Source organism: Hippoglossus hippoglossus, chromosome 7 (assembly GCF_009819705.1).
Source record: "Hippoglossus hippoglossus isolate fHipHip1 chromosome 7, fHipHip1.pri, whole genome shotgun sequence".
Lineage (NCBI taxonomy): Eukaryota > Metazoa > Chordata > Actinopteri > Pleuronectiformes > Pleuronectidae > Hippoglossus > Hippoglossus hippoglossus.
The window spans coordinates 17,034,501-17,059,901 of NC_047157.1; the positions used below are offsets into that span (position 1 = coordinate 17,034,501).

Genomic DNA, 25,401 nt, shown 5'->3' on the forward strand with positions numbered 1-25,401 from the left:
TCCTCTCCTCTCCTCTCCTCTCCTCTCCAGTCGGACCCGTGTCTGTCCTTCTTTCCTCTCCTCTGTCTCTGGAGGAGATCAGACAGAGGAATCCCTTGGTGTTGCCAGGCGGACGCTACCGTCCTCCAGACTGTGAACCCCGCCATCACACAGCGATAGTGGTGCCGTACCGGAACCGGCAGACCCACCTCCGCGCGCTGCTCTACCACCTCCACCCCTTCCTGCAGAGGCAACAGATCCACTACAGCATCTATATAGTGCAGCAGGTCAGGTTGTGTTTGAGTGTTTGAGTGTCTGTGTGTGTATGTGTGTGTGCAGGCTTGTTTTCCAAAGATGTGGCTTTTAATGGTTTGTATTGTCTCTCTCCAAGTGCAAAAGCAGACTGTTGTGCTGGTGTGTTGTTGGTGTATTTCTCGGGTAATACTAATGGAATAATTAGTTCTACTAATGGAGCAATGCTGGTATATAACCGGTGTCATACACAAACAAATATTCGTATGCTTGTGGTACACTGGTATAATACTTGTATATTGCTGTTGAATTAATATTATGCATTACTACATAATAGCAGCGTAATACTGGTGTCTTATCTGTATATTTCAATTCAATTTTCAATGAAATTATATTTGTATACTGCCAAATCATAATATAGATTATCTCAAGGCACTTTACATAGTAAGGTCCAGACCTTAAAATATTTAAGAGTATTACTGGATTAATAGTTGCTGTAACATCTGTGTATTACAGCATAATACTGATGTAAATCTAGTGTATAACCTGCATGTTACTGTCAAATTTAACCTTGCTGTACAAAAGATATCAATCAAGTAATGCAAAGTGATGCAAACATCTGATTTAAATGGTGATTTCACCTGAATAAAACACAGACACACACATAGTTTTGGTTTTATTCGCAAAGATTTTGAAGTATGTGCATTTGCTGCTGAACAAACTCTGGAAAATCCCACATCCATCCATGTTTTGCTTGTGTTATTATTCAGTGACTATATTGTGCAAACAATCAGGTGTTGTTCTGCACTGTCACACCATATAGGCCACCCATTAGCCAGTCGTAAATGCCAAACTTTGCTTCTGTTTCCGGCTTCAGTGGGGGAACGGCACCTTCAACCGAGCCAAGCTGCTCAACGTGGGGGTGCGGGAGGCCCTCAGAGATGAAGACTGGAGCTGTATCTTCCTGCACGACGTCGACCTGCTGCCCGAGAACGACCACAACACCTACACCTGCCACAAACAGTTCCCCACACACCTGTCTGTGGCAATGGACAAGTTCAGATACAGGTAACAGTAGGAGTGAGTGTGTGTGTGTGGATGTGCTGCACCCACAAACAGACAGGACTCCGTTTTCCGTTTGGAAACTTTATTCTCCCCGGTGCCGTCTTACGTTTTTGTCGTCTTTTCCACACAGCAGCCAGACTTCACACATGTGCACAACATCAACACTGATTTACCACACTGCCGTAAAGCGAACTGATGTCGTACTGTGTCACACAAAACACAAATATCATTTTCCCTGTATAAGCAACAGCAAAAACAAAAGAAAAAGTTAAATAATGTCCAAAAAAGTACATGCAAGTGCATCTTCTGCTTGGCATTAAACTTTCTATATAACATACATAACATATGCCAATAAGAAAGAGAAAAAAAACGAGGACATTCTTGAATTGAGTAACATAACCACAACAAAAAGTCAAAGCAAAAGTTAAATTAAAATATTTCTAGGCCGCAACAGATGAACTTGTAGAACTGCCCTGTGCTGAGACGTTAACCCCAACACTGTGCGTTGGTGCTGTGACTCTCCCAGGCTGCCGTACCCGCAGTATTTTGGTGGCGTGTCTGCAGTGACCCCAGACCAGTACATGAAGATGAATGGTTTCCCCAACCTGTACTGGGGCTGGGGTGGGGAGGATGATGACATAGCTGCCAGGTGAGGAGCGTGTCCGAGGACCACACCCTGCAGCCACATGCTTGTTCTTTTTTCTCCATCTTTTGCATGACTCATTCATCATCTTGTGTGTCCTAACATCATCTTTCATCTTCTCTTCCCCTCCCACTGCTGTGGCTTTGCTGTGTGTCTCAGTGAGTTTGTTGGCATGGACGAGCTCGCAGATTGGGACTGGGCTGCGTGCTTTAAGGGTTTCCAGGCAGGTTTCAGGCTCCTCTCACTTTTGCTGTGGTCCCCTCTTTCCACTCTCTGGCTTCTCTAGCATTTGCCGATCTGTTGCAAGAGGAATTTAACTGAGAACTGAAAATCCAAAAGCTTGCAAAGTTTCTCCTCTACTGCTAACATTTTGCCGATGATGCATGATGTTTAATGGACATTAACAGCATTAGTTACATGTTCCGATGAACTCAGATGGGGTGGCACACAAGCACCAGAGATGGAAAAAGGAAACCACAGTCTTTTCCACCGCCTATAGGCCATGAAAGTACGTTATTCCCATACGTCACTCACAATTCTGTGTTTGTTGTCTTTACTTTTCTGTGTATTTTTCTGCTTTTATCCCTTAGAGAATAAAAGTACTCAGATTGAATAGCATTATTGCTCGGAGTGATAGGAAATATTAGGAATAATTATTCCTTTGGCTTATTCCGCCAGTATTGTCCTATCCTGACTCTGAGACTGAGTTTTCTCTCTCGTTGTGTGCTGCCTACCCAGAGTGCGTCTCTCTGGCATGAAGATTGTGCGTCCCCCAGTGGCCATTGGTCATTACAAGATGATCAAGCACAAAGGAGACAGAGGCAATGAGCAGAATCCACGCAGGTACAGATGCAGACACACAAAGATATTTTGCTGAGGTTTATTCCCAGTGCTGGAGACACTTGAATCTTGAGCTTTTACAATAATGGTTGTTTCTTTTTTTTTGTTGACCTGCTGTTTTGTTTGGGGTTGTCGTTTTCCACTTCTCGCTCTGTGGTGCCAACAATTTCTGCAACCTCAGGCAACACTTACTTATTTTCTGATGAACATTATTTACTTTTCCATATCTATAACGCTTTGAAAAGATTTTCTAGATAAAAGAAACAAGTATCTGTCAAGAGCATTTTAGGCCCCATTTAAAAGGCGACAGAACTTGCCAGTAACCAAATAGGTTACCAATGAATATGTAATATTTTCTATTTAGTATAATCTATACAAAAACAAAAGTATAAGTTTAACAAAATTGTCATTTTACAAGATTCACCTGCACCTAATACCTGGATTTAAATCTTTCAACCTTTTGATGTCGAAAGGCTTGTTTCTCCTTGCCTCCAGTCTTTATGCTAAGCTAAGTTGACTGTTTCCTGGCTGTAGCTTGTGGTATCAATTTTCTCATGCAATTGAAATGAAAAAAAGTATGTTGACAGATTTACAATTATGTCAAACTAATCCTTTAAAGTTTGATACACACACACATACAAACCTGTGAAACTATGTTCGTCTCTCTAGGTTTGACCTCCTGAAAAGGACCAGACTGAACTGGCGCTCTGACGGCCTCAACTCTCTGGCCTACGAGCTCCTTTCCAAAGAACTGGAGCCTCTCTACACCAACCTCACTGTCAACATTGGAGAAGACCCCCGCCTGCCGCAGGGGAAGGCACCCATCCCCGTTAAGGCAACAACCCCCGTCCACCAACGTAGCACCATCAAGAACGAGGGCACAGCCAAGAAGGAGGAGAATAGACAACAGGGCAAAGGCTCCGTGGTGGAAAATATGACCAAGGTATTGGGTGAAAAGACAAAACCTGCGCAGTCAAAAGCAGCAAATCAAACAACACACAAGGAAACTGGTGCGATGACATAGGAAGGAGTGTGTGACACAGAGACTGCGTCACATCTGTAGCATAAAGTGGCTTCCCTCTTCATTCTGGATCTGAAAGACCATATGGAGGAATGCAGTTTGGATCTGCTCTGCTGTGGGACGACAAATACACCAGCTTTTTGTGCTCAGTGCAGGTTAGCGATAGTTATGCAATGGATCCAATGAAGCAGCCACTTTTGTCTACAGGGGTGAATTCAGGAGGACGACTCTTGGTTCATCATCCGATGAATGTTACCTGCGACTGTTGCAAAAATCTGTCAGACTCATATCCGGGAGAAGAATGGTGACCGACTCAGTCACATCCACATTGAGGTCCAACTCTGACGAAATGAAAAAACAAAAAACACGACAACCAACACACAAATCTCTGCCCTCTTCTGGACATCGCAACCCGTACGACACCCGTCTGCTGCCAGCAGACCTGCAGCTTCATCAAGTCCGCTGCCAAATAAACTGCCGCTGTCAGTCCGCCCCACTCGTCCAGAGTGGGTTTGTGTTTCTGTGCCTTCTATCTTTTATGCGCATTTTATAGACTGGTAGAGTTGCTTTTAGAGGCTGACCTGGGGTTAATTTTAACTCTCCAGAACGCCAGGGAGGTTGAAGCTGATCCTAGACCAGAACAAAGGATTTGTTCCAGGACTGCCGTTTTATATCTGTGTGCATCGATCAAGCGTTGACCAACTCCATAGTTATCAGACGATTCTAGAGTTTATATTTATATAGAGACTTCTTTATTTGTTTACTGGTTCGTTTTACTCGTCCTTCCCTACAGTCTGGTGCCTCTCTCTCTCTCTCTCTCTCTCGCTCTCTCTCTCTCTCTCTCTCTCTCTCTCTCTCTCTCTCTCTCTCTCTCTCTCTCTCTCTCTCTCTCTCTTACATTTAGTTTCTAGACAATCAAAAGATAGCTCTGTAGTCCAGTCACATAACAAAGGGAGGAAATATCATGACTATCTTTACGCCTGTCAGTTAAACATAGACTTGGCATGATAGCTGTTGTCCTAGTTTGACTATACTCTTTATACATGGATAGACCCGTGCGTCTGATATTACCTGTGCTTTTATAATTTTCTCTTTTAGATACTGTAAGTCAGGTATGGGGGGGGGATATCTATTGTGGGCGTGTGACTAAACGTTCGCCGGTGTCAAATTGTGTTTTAATAACAAACATGTTCCTAGTTACAATGAAGCACTGTGTATAGATCTGAGCGTGGTACCAGGAGGCCTGGCATCATTCAGTGTAGTGTGAAAGAGCTCAGCGCGTCTGAAAGCTATAAGATGAGTCTGTTTCCTTTGTCTCTTTTTTTTCTCGGTGGAGACGAGACAAGGAAGATGAAAACTCGTGAAAGTAATAATTTTTATTACAAGGAGGACACCAAATCAGAACATGCATATAAGGTGGTTTGTGTTAAGAGCTCCATTATCATCTACTCCTGTGATATAAAAGCCACTTAATCGATCTGTCATTCATTCTATTTATCATATCAGCCATTCGGGAATGTGTTATTTTGAGTGTCCCTCCTCGTTTACGTGTTGTGAAGGGTTTTATTATTAGTTCGTGGTCGGGGGCTTGAATCTGATCACTGGTAGGATGTAGAATCTCTTGCTGCTATATGACTCAAGGGGAACTGTACAACTAACTAGCTTGAAAGATGACATATTGTAACATGGTGTGGAATTGTTTGCTCATGCTATCATGTAATGAATGTATTTATTTTATTTATTTATTTAGTGCGTCACTGATAGAGCTGAATGCACAGTGATGTTGCAGTGTGGATGTGTTTTTTAGGGCTTGAAACACCATTCTCAATCATAGAGCAGAGTATTACCCATTTATACCACATCCTTACGTCAACTTTGTGCCTCATGAACTAATAACCAAGTCCGCATGACTGAAGCGCCGCAGGCATACTTCTGGGTGATGTGTGAGCACCCTCAAGTGGCACAGACTGGTGTTGCTCCATCTTGGAGAAAGCAAGGACTGAATGAAACTGCAGTGTTGTGACATGAATGTTAATCGTTAACGTTGGCCATTCACAGGTTTCAGCCAATCAAATGTCTGCACTGCTCTGCTTTTGTGTTGCGTCACACGATTGATCCTGCCGACTTAAAGGTGTAGAACAACGCTCTGATCTTCGCTGGTTAAAAAAAGAGAAATACATGGCATGCGTTTTATGAATGGATATAGTTTTATAGACGGAATCTATGTTTATTTATGGAGACATATTACCTGTTTCAACAAAGTGCTGTACAAACAGATTGTCTTTACAGAGTATATGAGAAACGAGACAATAAGACTGAATTTCTTAGCTTTATACTACATAACTATTGAGTTGCATATCAACAGATAATATATCCTCCATTCCTCATATCGCCTGGGGCAATGCCTGTATGACATGGAGCAGTGAGAAAGCTTTCAATGGTGTTGTGTAATCTCAGCAGATTAATCAGCAACCTGTGTGCTTACCTAGAGATTGTTACTATATTTAATAAATAGGCTAGTTTTTATAAAGTCATGCAAGTTTGGGAAATAAACACTGTGTAGGTTAATGGACTCAGTAAACAGGATTGGGACTACATGTTTTTTATATAATTTAAAAAGCTGATTTTATCATCAGTTCATGTTGTCATTAAAAACATGTTTGAGAAGTGTAAATGCGATTAAAGGGAATCGGCTGTGTAGAAATGGGAAGTGTATGTATTCCTGGCAAATAAGACATGATTAATACATTATATCACTTGTAAGGAAGTACTTTACACTGAATTGTATTTACCCACTTTAGAAAAACAGAAAAATGTACTTCAATTGGTAACACACAAATTGATTAAGTTACAATTGCCCAATTAAAGTTTACAAATTATATTAACACAATCGATAACTTTAATTAAAAAAACTTAATATGTTTAGGTAAACATACATTTCATAAACAAATTAACTAAGTTTCTTCAACTTAAACATGTTAACAAGTTATATTAACACAATCAATAACTTAACTTAAACTTAATTCATATGGGTGATACCAATTGAAGTTATCTTTACGTTGGAAAAGTTTTTTCAGTGTCATTTGCATCACCGGTTGATGCCTCTCATCATCTTGGGTTGCCTTATTTACTGACCTTGTCTGGCAAATGAAAGATTGTGTGTCTGTACATTTGTGCGTGTGTGTGTTGGCGTGTGCATGGTCAGCAAAAAAGGCAACAGAAGCAGTGAGTTACAGTGGATGTTACTGTGACAAACAGCAAATATGTATACCAATAAAAACCCGTTATCAAAAACATGTGTATTTCCACATTTTCTATTAACAAACATATGAAATACACTCTATACTATAAACACATTTCAATACTTTCAGTACACAAGCGAAGCACTTACCCTCCCACAACACTCTTCATGAATAAAAGCTTTAGCATACTGATTAATCCTGCTTGCTGCTATAGATTAGCAGTCGTATATATCGCCATCAACACAAACTGGAGAGCAATCTAAAACTGCACCGTTACATCACCCTGTGTGTTGCGGGCCTTGGCGTTCTGTGGGCATAAAGAGCAGGATTAAAAAGTTGGATATGAGATCATACCTATAAATAGACAGTAACCCTCAGCTGTGTATGTTCGATCTGTTTCATAATCTAAAATGCTGTATGACTCACAGAGAGAGGGCAAAACACAAACTCATGAAGAGGCTGGACAATAAGAGGGCATCGTCAACCAGTCCCAGTGCAAAGCAAACACAGAACAGATGTTTTCATGAATACATGCAGTATACTGCTGATAATGCAGGGCCTTTGACAATACTTAAAGATGTGGTCCCCTCCTGCATGAAACAATCTATTTACAAAATTCACTGCCTAACTGTCTCCATGTTGGTGACAGTACGTAATGTTGGCATCACAGCTTAACGTCTTCCTTTACAGTCGTCACACCTGCACGTCTTCCTGTGGGATGTTCCGTGATGCTGTCACTCTCTGGCGGCAGCAGTGACAGTTTGGTTTGCTCTTTCCCTCCAGTCGACTGACACACTGGCCTGCTGAAGTGAGCGCGCAGACACAGAGGGCTGAGGCAGCCTTTAGTCACCTCCTGTTACTGTACGGGTTAGGAGACAGGGCTGACCTCTCACGCCCTCAGCAATGTTTTAGCTCTCTCACGCACACACACGGAATGATATACTGTGAATAGTCCTGTGAACCATTATACAAAGATACACATAGGGGGATGACTGTGGCTCAGGGGTTAAAGAGGGTCGTCCACTAACCAGAAGGTCGGTAGTTTGATCCCCAGCTTCTCCAGTCTGCTTTCCGAGGTGTTCTTGGGCAAGATACTGAACCCTAAATGACCCCTTACGCCTATCCTGACCATGTGTGAATGTGTGATATAAACACTCTGCATATAGAAGCGTATAGTATGAATGTGTGTGTGAATGGGTGAGTGCTGTAAGGAGCTTTGAGTGGTCAGTAAGACTGGAGTTCATTTACATGCTGTATAAGAGAATTACATTAGACTATGATAGACACACAGATGAGAGAAAAACAAACCCTTACTCGTGATACACTACTGTGCATTCATCTAATTTAATCCTAAATCATTTCCCGATCATAACTAGTCTCATGTTTGATGCTGCTTTGGAAGCTTTTCACAATAAAACATCAGGCTACACAATTATTCACTTGAATTTGCCTGTCCCACAGACAGGTCATTATTACAAAGCCATATTATGGTGATGTTTAACATTGTTCATACCAATCATGGTGTTTCACACCGTCATGCTTAATTACAGGGCAACACATAAGCTTAAAATACTCATAGTGTATTTTATTATTGAACTGAATATAAGCTATGATATTACCTAAAATCATTATTTGAATAATCAGATAAGTGTGTCATCCTGTGAGCTATGACTATGATATACTGGATATTATATGTTTAATAAGTAGTTGTGTGTGAACTATTAAATCTCAGCGCATACCAGACCACTTACACATTGTTTTAAAACATTCTGTCACATGTGAAGTCAGTGTTGAGGTAAAACATAATAATGATGGAGGCCGGAAAGTGCTGCCTGTTTCAGTGTGTATCATTGCCACACATCAATGTGAAAATCAACCGTGATAGTAGGTCACAATATTTGGTTATATAACCACTCATAATGTTGGTCTTCAAACATTCCATCACATTATGGCATATGGAAATAAACGGTATGAGAGGATGTATCATGGTCCTGGGGCGTCTCACGCACATGTGGGGCCGAAATAACGAGGAGGAAACGGGATCAGCCATCAGGGTCATCGGGGGTTGGACCCTCGTTCCCGTCTCATCCCACAGCTGCTCAGCTGCTCCTGTCATCCATATTTGCAGCCTCAGTGGACAATTTCCTCAGCTGCGGGGCCTCTCAGTGCACAACAACCCATAGATCAAGTGAATTAATTCTGCTATTGTGGCAGCGCACTGGAGATCTAGGTCACACAGTCATGGCTCTGGTTTTTTTCTCTCTCTCTCTGTGGCCACCTAGTCATGTCAACATCCTCCTGCCCTCCTACACAATCTGACCTTGACATTCAGGTGATTTTCCACAGAGGTGTGTATCTCTCTCTCTCTCTCGCTCTGTATCTCTCTCTCTCGCTCTCTCTTTCTGTGTGTGTGTAGACTTGTACTTATATTTTTGTAAGGGAGCAATTTGAGCATAGACCTTACGGAGTGAGGACATATTTGGAAAGTGAAGACATTTCGCATTTTGGCCCGTCCACACTTTTTCAAAGGCTTGTTTGAGGGTTAAGATTTGCTTTTAGGGACAGGGTTAGAATTAGGTTTAGGTTAGGGTTAGGCATTTAGTTGTAATGGTTAAGTTTAGGGGAAGGGGCTGGCCAATGCATTATGCCAATGATTGTCCTCACTGAGATAGAAGTACAAGTGTGTGTGCGTGTGTGTGTGAGCCTGCTCCTGTGACAGCATTGTGTGCATGGGCATATGTGTGTGTAGAGAGTGTGAGCATGGGTGTCTACATGTGTGTGATTTTGGGATTTGTAGGTGCAGCATGAGTCTGAGGAGATGTGTTGTGTGTTAGAATGAGTCGCTGTCTATACTTGGGACTCGCCTGCGGCTATGTGTGCACGACAGGGAGCAAGAGGAGAGGGAGAGAGAGAGAGAGAGAGCACAAGAGTGGATGTGAGGAGGGTGAGCGGAGTGAGAGAGGCAGAGGGAGGATGACAAAGAAGAGAGTACGGGTGGGAGGGAGAGGACGAGAGGAGGGAAGGTGCAGCGAGGAGAGGGGGGGGGGCTGTGACGCACGCTGGCTGGCTGTGCGCGCTGCCGATTGGCCGCCGCCGCTGCCAGTCAGAGGAGCTGGGATACAGCCAGTGCCGGAGGAGCAGATTATGAAGCGGAGCTCGACCAGCGGCAGTCTCCTCTCACTGTCTCCATGGCTGCACACGCGCTCCTCCTCTGCTCCCTCGCCTTGCTGTCCGCTCTCAGCCGGCCCGGCCTCTCCTTCTCCGACGAGGAGCTGCAGCCGGGACTCATCTATGAAGAAGTGCCTGAAATCCTGGAGAGGAGGTAAATCCATCCTCTCTCTCTCTCTCTCTCTCTCTCTCTCTCTCTCTCTCTCTCTCTCTTTGTCTTTCTCTCTCCACGGGCTGTGAACAGAGGAGGGGGGCTGTAGGGGGAGGGAGGGAGGGTGGGGGGGGGGGGGGGGGGGGGGGGGGGGGGGGGGGAGGGGTACAGGGAGATGCTGCAGTGATGCGGAATGCTGATAGGGGGCATCTATTGTGGACAGGAGGAGGATAGGAGGAGGGGGGTGGGGTGGGTAGGGGGGGGGGGGGGGGGGGGGGGGGGGGGGAGTGGGGGGGGGGGGGGGGGGGGGGGTGGGGGGGGGGGGGGGTGGGGTATTTCTGTCTCTTTAACCCCCCTACCTCCCTTCCATTCTCCCATACTCACCTTGGGTTGTGTCACAAACCGTGGACGCGCAGCCCCCCCAACCAGTGTTTCGAGGCAGTTCTTTGTTTTGTCTCAGTCTTGGGGACTGCACAGACGCTGCCTGATCGATCACGGATGGGGCTTGTGTCTCTGGCACAGTGTAGTGCTGGGTCTGGCACGTGCAGCGGGCCTGCAGGAGAGGTGCTGGAGAGAGGAGGTAACAAGGTTGGGACGTGGAGGAGAGTAGAGGATGCATCAGGGATGGTCTGCTGGGGTCTGTTTACTGATGCAGTCATTGAGGGAGCGAGAAGGAGAGAGAGAGAGAGAGGAGAGGAGTGAGGAGTGGAGGAGGAGGGGGGGGGGGGGGGGGGGGGGGGGGGGGGGGGGGGGGGGGGGGGGGGGGGGGGGGGGGATTCTAGCTGGCCATGTCTGCATAATACACATTCAGTCCTGCAAGTCAAATCTGGATAAAATATTCAGGGCTCAAACCTGGGGGCACTCACAACAGTGTCCCAGGGACAGGACTGAGCCGGCAGCCAGGGCCTATGCTAGCACCATGTCTGCTCACACAGCCGACACATCCAGGCACAGACCTATAGTGTTGTGCCAGAGCCATGTAAGGCTCTTGAAACTATGCCATGCGTGATGGCTCACACAATCCTCTATAGCGCAAAGCGCTCATCAAAGCCATGATATGCTGCATTTTGCGACACAACGCTCTTTAGCCATTGTTTGAATGATCCACTCTCTTTATTGTTGCTCCTCCAGCACAGTGATAACACTTGAATCGTTCGAGGATGACAGATTATTACTGTCACGCCTTTTATTTAGTGCACAATCTAATCTGTGCACATGTTCGCAATTCAAATAACTTGGATTTAGAATTCAATATGCAGAGTCTCATGGGCCTGCTCTCATTCCGGCTCAATCTCGTGTTCGTGAAACCCTGGCAGATCCCAATCTTAACTTCTCCCTGCAGTGGCTCCGGCAGAGAGCGGCGACATTAATTTCTCCTGGGGGTTCGGAGCCCGTATATTCCCTGGATCAAACTTTGTGCGTAACTCTGCGACGTAACACTTCCAGTCCCCCGTCACAGCTCTGTTCTCAGCTCTGACACACTCCAAGATACCGTTATATAAGAGCAGCCTTACAAGGCTTTCACTTCATAGGCCTTGTACGGTGTATAGTTGTGGGAAATGCAGAGGGAAAGGTACAGTGAGGCCAGACGCCTCCTCTGCTGAGACACTCGCAGGAAGATGATGAAGACAAAATGTTCAGCGAGCCATATTGTCAGTGGTGAATGTGGAACTATGACAAGCTCCGAGGTTTACAACATGTTTAGAAACACTGGCCGGAAGGGACCTTCTGCATCGTAATATTTTTCTTTTGGTGCCTTTTCATTTATCATGATCCATATACTTTCTTATAAATTAAGTTCACAATACATTTTAGAAATAGTTGCCTGTAGAGTTTTGCCTGAGTAAAACTAATTGCAGCTGAAAGCATCATCTTTGACCTGCCAAGTATACAAGTTTTACATAATACTTTCTATGGTACAATTTGCATATGAATACAATACAATGCAGGCAAAGATCACACATGAGAGAAAAACTGCAGCTGTTTAGTTTGCAGATATGAACAATTTGCCGTTATGAGCCTTTTTGACTTTGAAGAAAACAGACAAATACAATTAAAGCTGGTCACATGTTGTAATGAGGAGCATGAACTTCAAAAAAAGGTGTTGATGGTATATTTAGAAATATTCAAATATTTAAAACCATGTCTCTAGCCAAGAGAAAATGAGTAAAGTGCAACATTTAATAAGATATAAAATATAATAACATGTTATATTTGTACATGACATTAAAATGTAATTGAATTGCTAATGAAAAACCAAACAAAACCAAAATTACGCAAGTCAATTAGATATGACCTAATTTCTTGAGCCTGGTGCGACACGCTCAAATGACATCATGTCATTCACACTGTCCAATGAAAAATGGTCACTGACACATCTACAGTCAGCAGAGAAGCACAAGAAATATAAAGGTGAACTCATGCGTTTGTTGATCAGCTGCTCCATCAGCTTATGGAGTATTTTGTGTGTAGTTTTAAAGGTTTATCTGTCAGAGTGGAGTCAACATTCACTTACATGTATCTTAAAACTGTTAAACACTGACAAACTGACCCAAATATAGCCACAGATTAGAGGTCAAAGCATTGGATTTCCAGTGGGGGGTCGCTCAATGATCCCCTCTCGTTGAAACAGTAAAAAGACCAACAGCTGACTCACACACTATTTAACTTCATGAACGCTGTTTATTTTACACAGAAGGATTTAGAAACCAAAGACACTGAGAATAGATCTGGTCAAAATTAAATATTCATTGTTACAAATATATGTGAAATTTCTTTTTTGAAAGCAGCCATGATGTTGGGCTTTACAAACCAGCATCGAAGCATTTGATCTCAAAAGTGTAGGAAGCCACTGCATCACTTGACCTGAGGTCAAAGTTGAAGCTGCAATCAAAGCGACACTGAAATGACAGCGCGGCTCTAAGCACTGACACAGTAAAGTCTCAGTAAATCTAAAGCTCATTGTTGTTGCTCTTGTTGTCTTTCGGCTGCTTGTCTGAGGCGGTCGACACAGTAGATCTCCATCTGCATATTTATTTTGCGTAGCACCTTATGCTGGCAGCAACCTGGGTTTTGGGGAGCTGGGGATCGAACCTGGACAATAGCTGCTGAACCACCTGAGCCACGGCCCCCACATTAGTTAACTCCCGAAGCTTAATCTGCCTGAATAAATCTATTAATAGGCCTGCACCTGCACAGTGTAGGATTAAGTCGTGTTTTCCTGCCTCGTCAGGGACACAATTATTTACTAAATCGCTGAGCACTTTTTAATTAATTAAATTTAAAAACATTTAACACCTCCAAATGAATATCTCTGACATTAACATTACTTTGCATAAGTAGTTCCCCTTGTACATTATGAAATACTATCATAGTCTGGTTTCAGATTTCATGCAGGCATAATACAAGGAAATATGAGTAGAAGAGCACGTCACCTAGTCTGATATACTATTGATATACACAACGACAGTGGTTAGGGGGAAAAATCAAACCCAAATTGCCTTGTTCACATTCAGGCACATGTTGCCCTTCGTGTTCTTGAAAAATATATATGGAATTTGTAGTTTCCACTGAGCTAAATGAACCCCACAGGCAATAGGTAACCACTGCACTCAACACAACCAACTGCTTTGGATATAGAGGCTTTGATTGAGCGATCGTGGTTCACAGAGAGGCCGAGTGCAGTGGCTCAGCACTCTATGGCAACAGAGGCCAAACAGACTTGTTTACAAGTTTGGGGAGCAGGCACCACACCTTCTCTCTGCTCAGCAGCACGCAGCACAGGCACAGACGAGGGGTGATAAGCATCCATCCGTCTGTGGGCGCCAACGAGGATGTCCACCGGAAAATAATCGATGGAAATGCATTGATCGAGATGCAATCAGTATCTAAGACGATTTCATTCTTGTTAATATTTAAACGCCATTTACTTTACTAAATATAGCTGCAAGCGTACGATCGTCCCAATGTATCTCGGTTAGTCTCGCACCGATCGTTTTGCACATATATGTTTATTGCAGTTGCGTGTTTGTGCACATATTTTGAGGAGATGCGGAGGGAGCGAGGTGAGTCAAGGAGTGGCCCTGGCATGGCTTTGATTATATAAAGGGCCTGTTCAGCACCCAGGCACCGTGTGACAGGCTGAGCCAATGACGGGGCCGCAGCAGTCCTGGGTTGCTGACCTCGTGAAACTGGCACAGGAACAAACGGCTTTAGTTAGCACTCACACACACTCGCACATACTCCTCTGGCCCCTCTCAGCCAGCTGAGGCCTGGGTGTAGGTGCAGAGGAAGGAGTGCTTCATCACTTGCGTTGGAGAGTGGAGGGGGGGGGGGGTCACATAGCGTTTGCAGCTTGTTTACAACAATCACAGACTGGCTGTGCAGTGCATACATAGGTAAATCAGACATAATGGGGATATTTAACCTTATGCTAAAGGAAAGTGATAAGTGGTCAGAGTCCAAGTATCTACTGCACGACTGAGGTTTCAATCACCAGTTGGCTGCCAAAGGAATAATGCATTTGGCAGGCCGTTTGTAGACAAACATGCTTACCCAGCATTCATCTGGGCAGATGTAAATATTTAGATTCACCATCCGCATAAACTCTCATAGTGTTACTCTTGCGGCAGCACATTCAGCGATCGCATACAAGTAAGTTCATAGCCACGTATACACATGCACACATGCCTACCAGTTTGTGCTCTCACACAAACACAAACACACACCCAGAGAGCTTCTAATCTAGCCAATCACGATGCTGACGTTGACATTGGCAGACACACACACACACACACTGGCATGTAGGTTTGAAGAGCTTGTGAATAGGGAACGACAGCTTCGTGTCTTCCTGCTGATCATTTACTTGCGTTAACAAACATCCTCATGCAGCCGTCACCATCTAATGAACCAAAGTTGAAGCTTGTTTCAAATTCAGTTGATCTATTGAGAAAAAACACCCGATCACTCTACAGGTATTTGATCAGAGCCTTAACACAAAGTCATGATCAGCAAAATGTTGGATACCATGAGCTTGTATTGTGGCAGAGTTTCATCCTGTATGTATGAAATTAAAGATATCAATAATCTTTTTTTCTACAAACGTTATTTAGGAAGCGGAAATCCAATATATCAAATCCAATCATTATAGGTCCAAGAAATGTGCCAAGAATAGGGAACTAATTTTTACCTGGAAACTAAATAACCTTTGGTCAGTGGAACTCAACTCGATTACCATAATATGGCCATGGTCAAGGTTCAAATCCAGAGGATGGGTGTTCACTAAGTCACGATTTCAGAGGTCAGTTCAAATCTATTAATTAGCACTTTAGCCGTCCAGAATGCCGCAGGCTCTGACATCATGCCCTAATCTCTTCATCTTGTTCAGGGACTACGACTTTCCATATTTGGGTGCCGGTGGACCTGGCCTGCGTTTACCACTAATCCTAATCCATCTGGCACTAAACTATACAATATTGCCCAGGTGCAAACTGGACCAGACGGGCAGATAATAGCTTCAGGCTGCTGGCATTGATATGTCTGGCAATGCACTGCAACCACAACTTCCAGCGCGAACAGAAACTGGACCTGTTACTTCTTTTTCAGTTGCTAGCTGTTAGCTGAATCTGCTCAACTTGCTCTGACCCGTTATTGCATCACCCACCCTGGACCATTTAACAAAACAATTGTAGTTGAACAAAATGTAGTTAAACAGTATCCAAGATATTATGCATGGCACATGGAGGAATAAGCCTTGACTCATCGTTTCCTATCCCCTTCTTTTACAGAATGAAGGTCACAGTTGTCATTGATTGGTCAATTAGCTTAGCGGTATGTGGGGCAGGCCTTGGTTACCACTATGGGTTATGATCTGAGAGAAACAAAGTGTCAGTAGTCATTGACTGGTTTTAAATGTTGTATAAATATTCATGAAAGCATCTTCAGTGTATCTTTATCTTCTGAAAGGGTCTTTCCTTCAAGAGCATTACTATTCAACTGGAGGGGAAAAAAAGACATTCCTCGCAGACGTTGCTTTTGTTGTGCTGCAGTTCATAAAATTATTTGAAGTATCTCCGAGCAAATCCGTAAACAGACCGAAGGGATGCCTCCTGACGGGACAGGAAACGGCAGATGATATTTGTCATGTGCACTCCCACAGATCTTAGGAGGTTTACCTTTGACAAGCCCATTATAACTGGCTATTGTGTGGAGATTAACAAATCAGCCCAGATGATCACCGAGGACAGGCTGGGACAGAGGACACAGTCGCAGCAATGGGTGGACCATCACAACAAGGAAAACTGACCATGTCAGCGCAGCTCAGTAAGCCCATTGCTGCAGCATTACGTCTTTGATTAGACAGTTAAAAGGATCAGGATTAGCTCAAAGAAGTCCGAGGCTTTGCGGGGTTTAGTTAGACTGAGAGTAGGACGTACATGTCAAGGAAAAGGAAACTGTTCGTCCTCTGTCTCCCTTGTACAATGTAGGTCAGTCCCACATCAAAGATCAGTCATTTAGTAAAAGCAGCACACCGCACAAAGACTGAATTCCTGCGACGGAGACACCACACAGACTCAATGACTGTGTGAACTGCTCATGAAATTCAGTGGGCGAATAATCTGGAAATGAGAGAAGAGAGAGGGAGCGACAGGGAACGGCATGCAACAAAAGTTCATGGTTAGCATCACAACCCTGAGGCCATCTGGGTGCATCCAAATTAAAACATTTGTATTCATGCTGAGATTATTGTGGCCACTCTCATACATATTAATTAAAAGAAAGGCTGAAAATATGTGATAGTTTTGAGGCCATTGTGTAAACAGCTAGTTGCCAGTTAATTAGGTAAATCCATCCATCCAACCATATATCGAAGATCCTTTGAGGGGGGAGCTGGCATTGGACAGGAGGTGGGGTACACCCTGGACCATCACATGGTCAATGTACAAAGACAGACCACCATTCACGCTCGCATTCACACGCTAATTATTCAACTTAAATATAGGTTATAATGTTTGGTTGTTTTGAGACGTGTTGACTCAACTTCATATGATTTGCTTCGCAGTTTGTGGTGCTGTTGACTTGAAGTGCGACATGCTGACATGTATTTCTATCAATTTATCAACCCCATTTATATCAATGGGGTTAAATAACAGAGACAATTCCCTTTATTACACCAAAAAAGTTCAACAGCATCAAAAACAACCTCCTCTAAAATGATCAAACATTTTATCAACACTTCTCTACATCAGTTTCAACAAAAACTGAACATTGAAACATTCCTGAGAATAGAATTTATCGCAGGACAATGCATTTGACCTCTTTTTACAGCAAAATTGGTGCATATACAAAGGTTTAAATCCCTAAGAGAAGGCTATTGACTACTTCCCCCATTACCAGTAGAGGAGTTAGCTTTTCTTTTACCCCCCCCCGGTGCTTCATGTTGGATGTCACGAATGTGCAGGAAACTGAGAGGCTCTCTCACCTCGCTGTCTTGCCAGGGTTGCACCTTGCACGCTACGAAGGGGGAAAAAAATCACTGTTGCTAGTTGTTCCTAAAATGTAAAAAACAATAAGGATACAAACAATCATGGTTATTAATGCGCCACTTAGTTTTAGTTTGGTGTTTGAGGTACTTAACAACTTGAAAAGCATACTGTAGCTCTGTGGGTGCCTATAAATACACTATGCATTATGTGATATACACTCGTTTAGAAGCATGTATATAACTACAGTAAAATGTTGCATAAATTGTCCATGAGGACGTGGACTAACATGTAAAGCGATTTTGTTTCAGTGTGTGTTTGCTGCATCTGCATCACCAGACAATTAACATTCTTGTTCAAGGGGGAAAATGCTAAATAAGCATCCTGTGCACATTACGGAGTATTATCAAAAAAAGAGAGAAAAGCCTCAGACACTTCCGTGCATCTCGCAATCACAAGACCTCATTGTGTCTTCTCCCTTTTCCGCAGCAAAGAGAATCCCAAACAAGCAACAAGAGTCACATCAAGTAAGTAACAAATCCAGTGTGACACAAGGCCTGATTCAATCAAACCTGCCACGGTTATTTTGATGCTGACGTGTTGGATAGATAGATGGTCCTGACAAATGCATTTCATCCTGAACGCTGGAGACATCTTTGCTACATTGTAAAACAAGACCATCCTGAAGTGTGTGGCATGTGTGTGGCATGTGTGTGTGTGTGTGTGTGTGTGTGTGTGTGTGTGTGTGTGTGTGTGTGTGTGTGTGTGTGTGTGTGTGTGTGTGTGTGTGTGTGTGTGTGTGATGCACCTCAGTGGCAATTCAGATGCGTGGCTATGTTTAGGCCCTTTGACGAAATAGGGAGAGAGAAAATAGCGACTGAGACATTCCTTTAGATTATATAGTGGAAAATATATGTTTCTGGAACAGGATGAACAGTATTTGTAAACACTGAACAATAGTACCGTAGCTGTGAAATAAACTGCTGATGAGTCACTGCGATGACGCAAAAGAACTGGAAATAGATAGGAGCCCGAGCACCGAGGTGTACACAGAATCTCTTTGTGCTCGTGTTTGTGTGTCTGCAGTGAGAAATCTGCTGAACTTTTATGATTAGGTTGTAATCAGCTTAATATGTGTACTGATATAATCTTTCGTGTTGTATGCGTGTTTCCAGGTCAAGATGGTGGTTACGGCTTAGACAGTGAAGAGGTTGTTTTGTCGCCGGAAGATGAAAACCCGCTCAGGAGAATACTGCAGGTACACACTCGCTATCTCTTCTATCGACACCCACACACACACACACCCACACACCCACACACACACTGGGGTGCCAGCAAACAAAAGCGAGCGCACTCACTCATCCACACTGCTTGACCTTGAATGTGGGAATATTGTTGGTTTCACATTCACCAGCGGTAAAACATCCTCGCCACCCACACGTACAGGACCACTCTGACTGAAAATTCTGTGAAACCATATGCTGCATCAGCTGATGCATCCAGGCAGGGTTACATGTGCCATATGGATTAACTGATTCCGTGCAGAAACCTCTCCTGAACCACTGCGTTCAGTATCGCCGCTTTTAACCGTTTCGGAAAATTGTCATCGCAGATACCATACTTAACATTTCCAATCAATAATCTTGAAAGTAACAAATAAAAATAATAATCAATTCATAGCCAACGTGACTGCTACTTTACGTGTCTTGTCAAATAGTGCTGGATTAGCCCAAATGCCCTCCAATGAGACGTGGCCTCTGAGAGAAGAGATTAAAAAGCAAGAGGAGGCAGTTTGTGTCTGCACGGCACAGATGCAGTCTGCTTTATGTACATTAGGTACGCTTCTGTTTTCTACGGAGAGAAGACAACCATGCTCCCTCCTCGTTGTGAGATTCAGTGATGGTTGGAACATTGAACTGGACATAATTCTGATGACCAGGTGCTTAAAATGGTGCACGATGTTTTGGATCAGTTGTGTAGAATACGTACGTCACAAGCTGCGAGATAGGGATGTACACAGATTGCTCTGATGCATGTTGTATAAGAACGATCTTACTGAAATAACTGCATACTATACTGGAACAGGATAACTCAAATGTATGTCTCAATATGTCTACATGCCTGTGTCCTGTGTTCACGCTGGTTGAATCTCTTCATGACTGGTCTCAACACATCCTGGACATTTGAAGTCAACCTTTTTTTATCCGACCGCCAAATAAGAGCTCTGCTTTTTGCTTCTGTGTGATGCTAGATAAGAAGAAGGATGAGAAAATCCTTGCAAACACTGTTTCTGGGCCACATCCTTTGAAGCATCCCTCTTCAACTTGTCTGAAAAAAATGAATCTGGTCACCCACTAGAGGGCAGACAAAGAATGGAAAACTCCTACCACCCACAACTTGGTCGCCAGATTACTGCAGTTTCTTTATTTATCCTGTACTTAATTCCTCTCTTTGTATGTTTGCAGCCATTTAACTGGCACCAGAACGGGATGTCTCACAGTAAGAGGAAGCTGCTCCAGTCTCTGATGGGACCGTACGGCCCTCTGAGTGTGTCTTACAATGGGAAGACCTGTATTCTATTTAAGGCAAAGCGCCTGGCAATCCGCTACAGAAACCATACCTTTATTGATCTGACCGAGAGGGTCTTTAACACCAACGTACCCGTGGACACTAAAGGTTCCATCTGCACCAAGGAGAAAGCCACGTGAGTCAAACCAAGATGTGCACAAATGGGGTCATGCTCATATATAACAGGACAGGAATGGCACATACAGTGACAAATATTTCAAAAGCTCACTTATCAACATATAAATCCAAGTCATCAGCTTAGGTTTGATATATTTGTACTAGAGCTGGGTAATAAAACAATACCTATACTAATTTTCATCAATAGCAACATGACAAATATTTAATATATATCAATATAACGTATATGCATTGTGTAAGCACAGTGACGAGGTACAACACACAAATAATTAGCCTCAGATTTACAAAATGTTTTGCTGTTTATCAGGTGTTTGTCATTCTCTGCCCATAAAAGAAGAGTTTAAGTCTGTAAACATACACAGAAATAATAATGTGATATAATGTTTGGCCATATCGCCCAGCCCTTATTTTTACTATTACATACACAAATAGAAATGAAATGATCTAAGGAAATGCTAAGCACTGCGTCGACAAGAGAGTAATGGCTTGATGTCCTCAGCTGAGAATTCCTTTGATTTATTGTGTTTAATCTTCTCCGTTTCATATTTGTGCTTCTCTCCTGCAACAGGCTTTCATTGAGGTTCGGTGACGTGGAGGATTTACGAGGTCTAGTAATCAGGTAAAATGCACGTGTACTACCAACATTTTAAAAATGTATATCTACCTAAAACCTTATTTATTGCATTGAATAGTCCATTGGATTAAAATATACAGAATGTAATGTACAGGTTTACATGTGTGAGGCTTTGGGTGTAACTGAATTGTCTCCTCTGTCAGACTTCAGATGTCCAACACGTTTTATGAGGCAGCCGGTCAAAACTGGTTCACACTAGACAGCGTTCACATCCACTACAACTGGACCCAGGAGGCCACGTTCAACGCCAGCGAGGTCTACGCTCCTGCCACTTCATCCTACCATTGCCAGCACGTCAGCAGCCTGCACAAATATGACACCCTGCTAGTGCCCAGCTCCCACACTGACACGTCAGCAAACTGGCACATCACTTTCACTGATTTCCAGGTACACTTTTGGCACAAGGAGCCCGTCCTTCGTCGTGTTGCTCTACTAGCAATGTTTTCACAACCACTGTATCGTAATCTTTCTCCTCTGTTTTTTTCGTGTGCATGTGTTTGATTTTGCTTGCCAACATTTTACTTTTGTGTTCTGCCCCTTTGGCAGTTAGCAAGTCGGTCTGTCAGTCTGTCTGTATGCTGTCTGTTCAGCCATCTGCTAGGTTGTCTCAATCTGTCCCATCTGCCCCGTGTGTCTGTGCCTGGTAAGCCCAGTAAGAGCCAGTTGTCCTCTTTAGTTCCACCTAATCTCTCTCTTTCCGCCTTCTCTCTGCTCCTCCAGATCCAGGCCTTCAATGTGCAGTCGGACAAGTTTGCGTCGGCCAGCGACTGTGCCACTTTCCTGACGCCGGCCATCCTGATGGGCCTGGTGACGTCGTTGATCCTGCTCCTTGTCCTAGCCTACGCCCTGCACATGGTGGTACACCTCAAGCACATCGACCGCTATGAGGAACACAAAGCGACAGTCTACTTTCCCCGTAGTCCAGAGGCCGAGTTGCCAGACAAGAACAGCCTGTGAAGAAGAATAAGAAGAGCTGGATGAAGAAAGGGGAGGAGAGGGAGAGAAAAAAGCTGAGGAGCTGAGGAGCAAGTGAATACAAGAGTGAAAAAGTATCCTCCACTGAATATTTGTTAAACAAAACGACAAAACAAAACTTTGCCTGTTCATATGAAAACCTTGTCAGTCTTAAATACTTTAAGTAAATGCAGACCGTGGTTGGATACTTTTTCTTCTTTCCTCATTGACCTGCATCTTGGCATCCATATTTTTCAAAAAAAGGCCTTTGGATGTTCAAGCCTCTCCCTGAGAGATGGATCCTGATCCTAATGTCAAAGGTCACGGACAGCCCCAGGGCCCTGAAGGGCAACGACGCATACAGGCCTTTACCCCAGCCAGCCATTAAAACCACAACAGGCTAGCAACTGTAGCTAATACAGCTAACACCAGATGCTCCTGATTAAGTGTATGTATTACATGGCTCACAAGTGTCACATTACAAGCTTTCATCACACACATCGACCTTCCAGCTTTCATTACAGTGTATTTTGTTGAATACCGCTGCAAGAAATATATACTTCAAACAGCCAGTTTTATAGCTAAAATAGCCGTATCAGCTGCATGCCATAAATTGCTGGTCTATCTGGGCTAGTGCAGTGTTTCCTAATGATAAGGATTACAGAGAGCCTTGCATGAGTTGCAGTTTAAAATGATCAAACACGGCACAAAGCAGAAGGAGCTTGAAAAGCTTTTGAGCATAAGGAAACGGAAAATATCGGGAACCACTGGTCTAGCATCTGGCTGGAGTGAATGGACCAGCACTACTGACCCTTCAGAGCCTCTGGCGTCTCTCACCTCATCCCGAACACGATTGCTCGCTTGGGACTTAACTGTGAAAACGGCCTTTTACAGACCAGCCAGACAAAGGGGGTTCTATAAACTAGCACAACAATTGGTTAGCTGCGAAAAGCACTAACAAACTATCAAAGACTATACAAGGAACTATGCTGCACAAGACGGCCCGTCTGAGGGCATGGCAGGAACGCAGATCTTGGGAATGACTTGGCTCTCTAAGAGTCGAGCGCTTGAACAAGGGGAGGCCATGGATCCTCCATCCATCCACACCACTGGATTTGACTGCCAAAGTGAAGCTACAAAGGAGTTGCCATAAAATATGGTGAGTGACAGTGAGACAATGTGAAAATGAAAGCTACCCATTTCAGCTATGTACAAAACAAAAAACACATGCGTGTACAGAAATGTCACTCTGCGGAGGTCTTTTTTTTATATACAATGTAATCATGAACTACTATTAGGTACAGGATGACTATGCTAATCCTCATAACCAAAAGGATAAACAAGCTGTAGATACATTAAGATCTCTATACGATCATAGCTGTTTACTATCTTCAAATATTGCACAACTAATAAACATAGGTACAAGTAAGACACTGTGCTATGAGGATTGGTGAAAGTATCAATGCATATGATTTTTTTCTACCAAGTATGAACATATTACACTGTCTGTCTATTTGTTTTACGCTGGGCCAGACAATGCAAGGTCCGAGTTTCATCCCACTGTAAATTACAGAACAAATTCCTACCATAGAAGGACGATACCATGGAATGCCCTCCGTCCGTCCACCCATCGGAACTCATAGAAGCCATTATTTTGCCAGAAGCCACACTAGCAGCCGTAACAGCATCAGTAAGTCATTACTACTGATAAAAACACTCAGCATGACAGTAAATAGATATCTTAACATTCGATATGGCAGTTCTGTCAATCTGTAGCAGTGTGAAATGTGTTCTTTGGTCATAAATGTATCCTACAAAGTATGAAATGAGTGGTGGCGGTTTGTCCAAGGACCAACTGATGTAGATTGAACAATAAATGATATTCAGAGGAAAACGTGTGCTGTTGTGTATATGTTGATGTGTTGTGCAGGACATATACTGTTACTAATGTAATGTGATCTTATCGTTAATTGCTATTTAACCCAGAGCTTTCCAACCCGGTGTCTAGGTCCTCTGCCAGCTCCGTCTCCCGCTCCTGAGTGCCATCTGCTGCCTCCTCTCACCTCTCTCTGACCTAAAATGTCAGACTGGCACAGTTTACCTGTCCTGTCAGACACCTTCTTACATTGTGCTTCATAGACAATCATCATAGCCATATGATGATTTGTAATCTCAAACCAGAGCCCTGGTGTCATCTCCCTTCGTCTGCTGATAAGATACATCTGTATACAAGACCCCTCTTAGTTTCAACTGTACAAAGTTTTATTTTCACTGTACATTCTTTCAAAAGAAAAAGAAGAAGTTTGCTAGGCTCCATTGCACCAGATACAATACAAACATCACAAACAGTAGTTGAATTAGATTTGATTGATAATGAGAATGTTGCATTCACAACTCAGTAAAACTTATGTGTGCAAAAGTTACACGCCAACCTATGGGAAAATTGCCGAAATTAAAACATGGACATACAACCCCAGCAGCCAATCAATGTCAAGCCTTTCTTCAGATGTTAATGCACTTTTACAGTAGACTAATGTAACATGTGACCGGGTAGATAGTTAGTGATAAAAAGTAAATTTACGCTAACAGGCATTAACATGAGAAACAAAACCTTTTCTATATGCCCATTAGCTGCAAAACACGACAAGCTTGTGATCTATGGGGACATCTAGTGGCAACAAGTGGTCCTACAGCAACTACCTTCAGGACACATTATCCAGAAGGTAACAGTAAAGTACATTTCTCTGTCAAGGCCCAACATCCTCCTGATGAAACCACATTTAAATTCACTAGATACAGATTTGTATTTAGATTACACACTCCTAAATATCAGGCCCCTAAACATACCAGATTTTAAAATATCACAATCCATGAATTATTCTCTGAGAACTCAATGAAAATTTCGAGAACAACTTCCAATCTAACGAAAATCCTCCCCCCTGATCCACATCTGCACCAAAATATAATGGTTTCTTCTGTGACACATACCACATCCTTCCAGCGGGTTTCGTGGGAATTTGTCCATTAGCTTTTGCGGAATCCTGTCCACAAACAAACAAACCAAACAACAAACAGACAGCGGTGAAAACATACATGCCAGACATTAGTCATGTATTTTGAAATATGCTGTGGAAGTCATTTTTATATTCCCCTCTAACCATTATTGGCTATAACTGTAAAATCACATCTTGCCCTCATACGATACGATACAATATACTTTTTTGTCCCCGTAGGGAAATTTATCTCACTATATGCTCCCATCCAT

The 25,401-nt window shown here is 43.3% G+C and overlaps 2 protein-coding genes across 5 annotated transcripts in view; both read left to right on the top strand.

Moving 5' to 3' along the window:
• b4galt3 (UDP-Gal:betaGlcNAc beta 1,4- galactosyltransferase, polypeptide 3) overlaps positions 1 to 4,931 on the top strand; it is a 6,733-nt gene extending 1,802 nt beyond the window's left edge. For all 4 annotated transcript variants that reach the window (XM_034590381.1, XM_034590382.1, XM_034590385.1 and 1 more), the window contains 5 exons: positions 31 to 266; positions 1,109 to 1,299; positions 1,823 to 1,945; positions 2,678 to 2,782; positions 3,449 to 4,931. In XM_034590381.1, coding sequence (XP_034446272.1) covers positions 31 to 266; positions 1,109 to 1,299; positions 1,823 to 1,945; positions 2,678 to 2,782; positions 3,449 to 3,803 — 1,010 coding nt within the window. In that variant the 3' untranslated portion in view covers positions 3,804 to 4,931. The remainder of the gene's footprint in view (positions 1 to 30; positions 267 to 1,108; positions 1,300 to 1,822; positions 1,946 to 2,677; positions 2,783 to 3,448) is intronic.
• Positions 4,932 to 10,116: 5,185 nt separating this feature from the next.
• Positions 10,117 to 24,034, top strand: LOC117764778 (V-type proton ATPase subunit S1-like). Its single transcript, XM_034590850.1, has 7 exons — positions 10,117 to 10,364; positions 18,332 to 18,369; positions 19,018 to 19,100; positions 20,308 to 20,546; positions 21,117 to 21,167; positions 21,326 to 21,569; positions 21,903 to 24,034. The coding sequence occupies exons 1-7, from the start codon at positions 10,231 to 10,233 to the stop codon at positions 22,137 to 22,139; spliced, it is 1,026 nt and encodes a 341-aa protein (XP_034446741.1). The 5' UTR covers positions 10,117 to 10,230; the 3' UTR covers positions 22,140 to 24,034.
• The last annotated feature ends 1,367 nt before the right edge of the window (positions 24,035 to 25,401 follow it).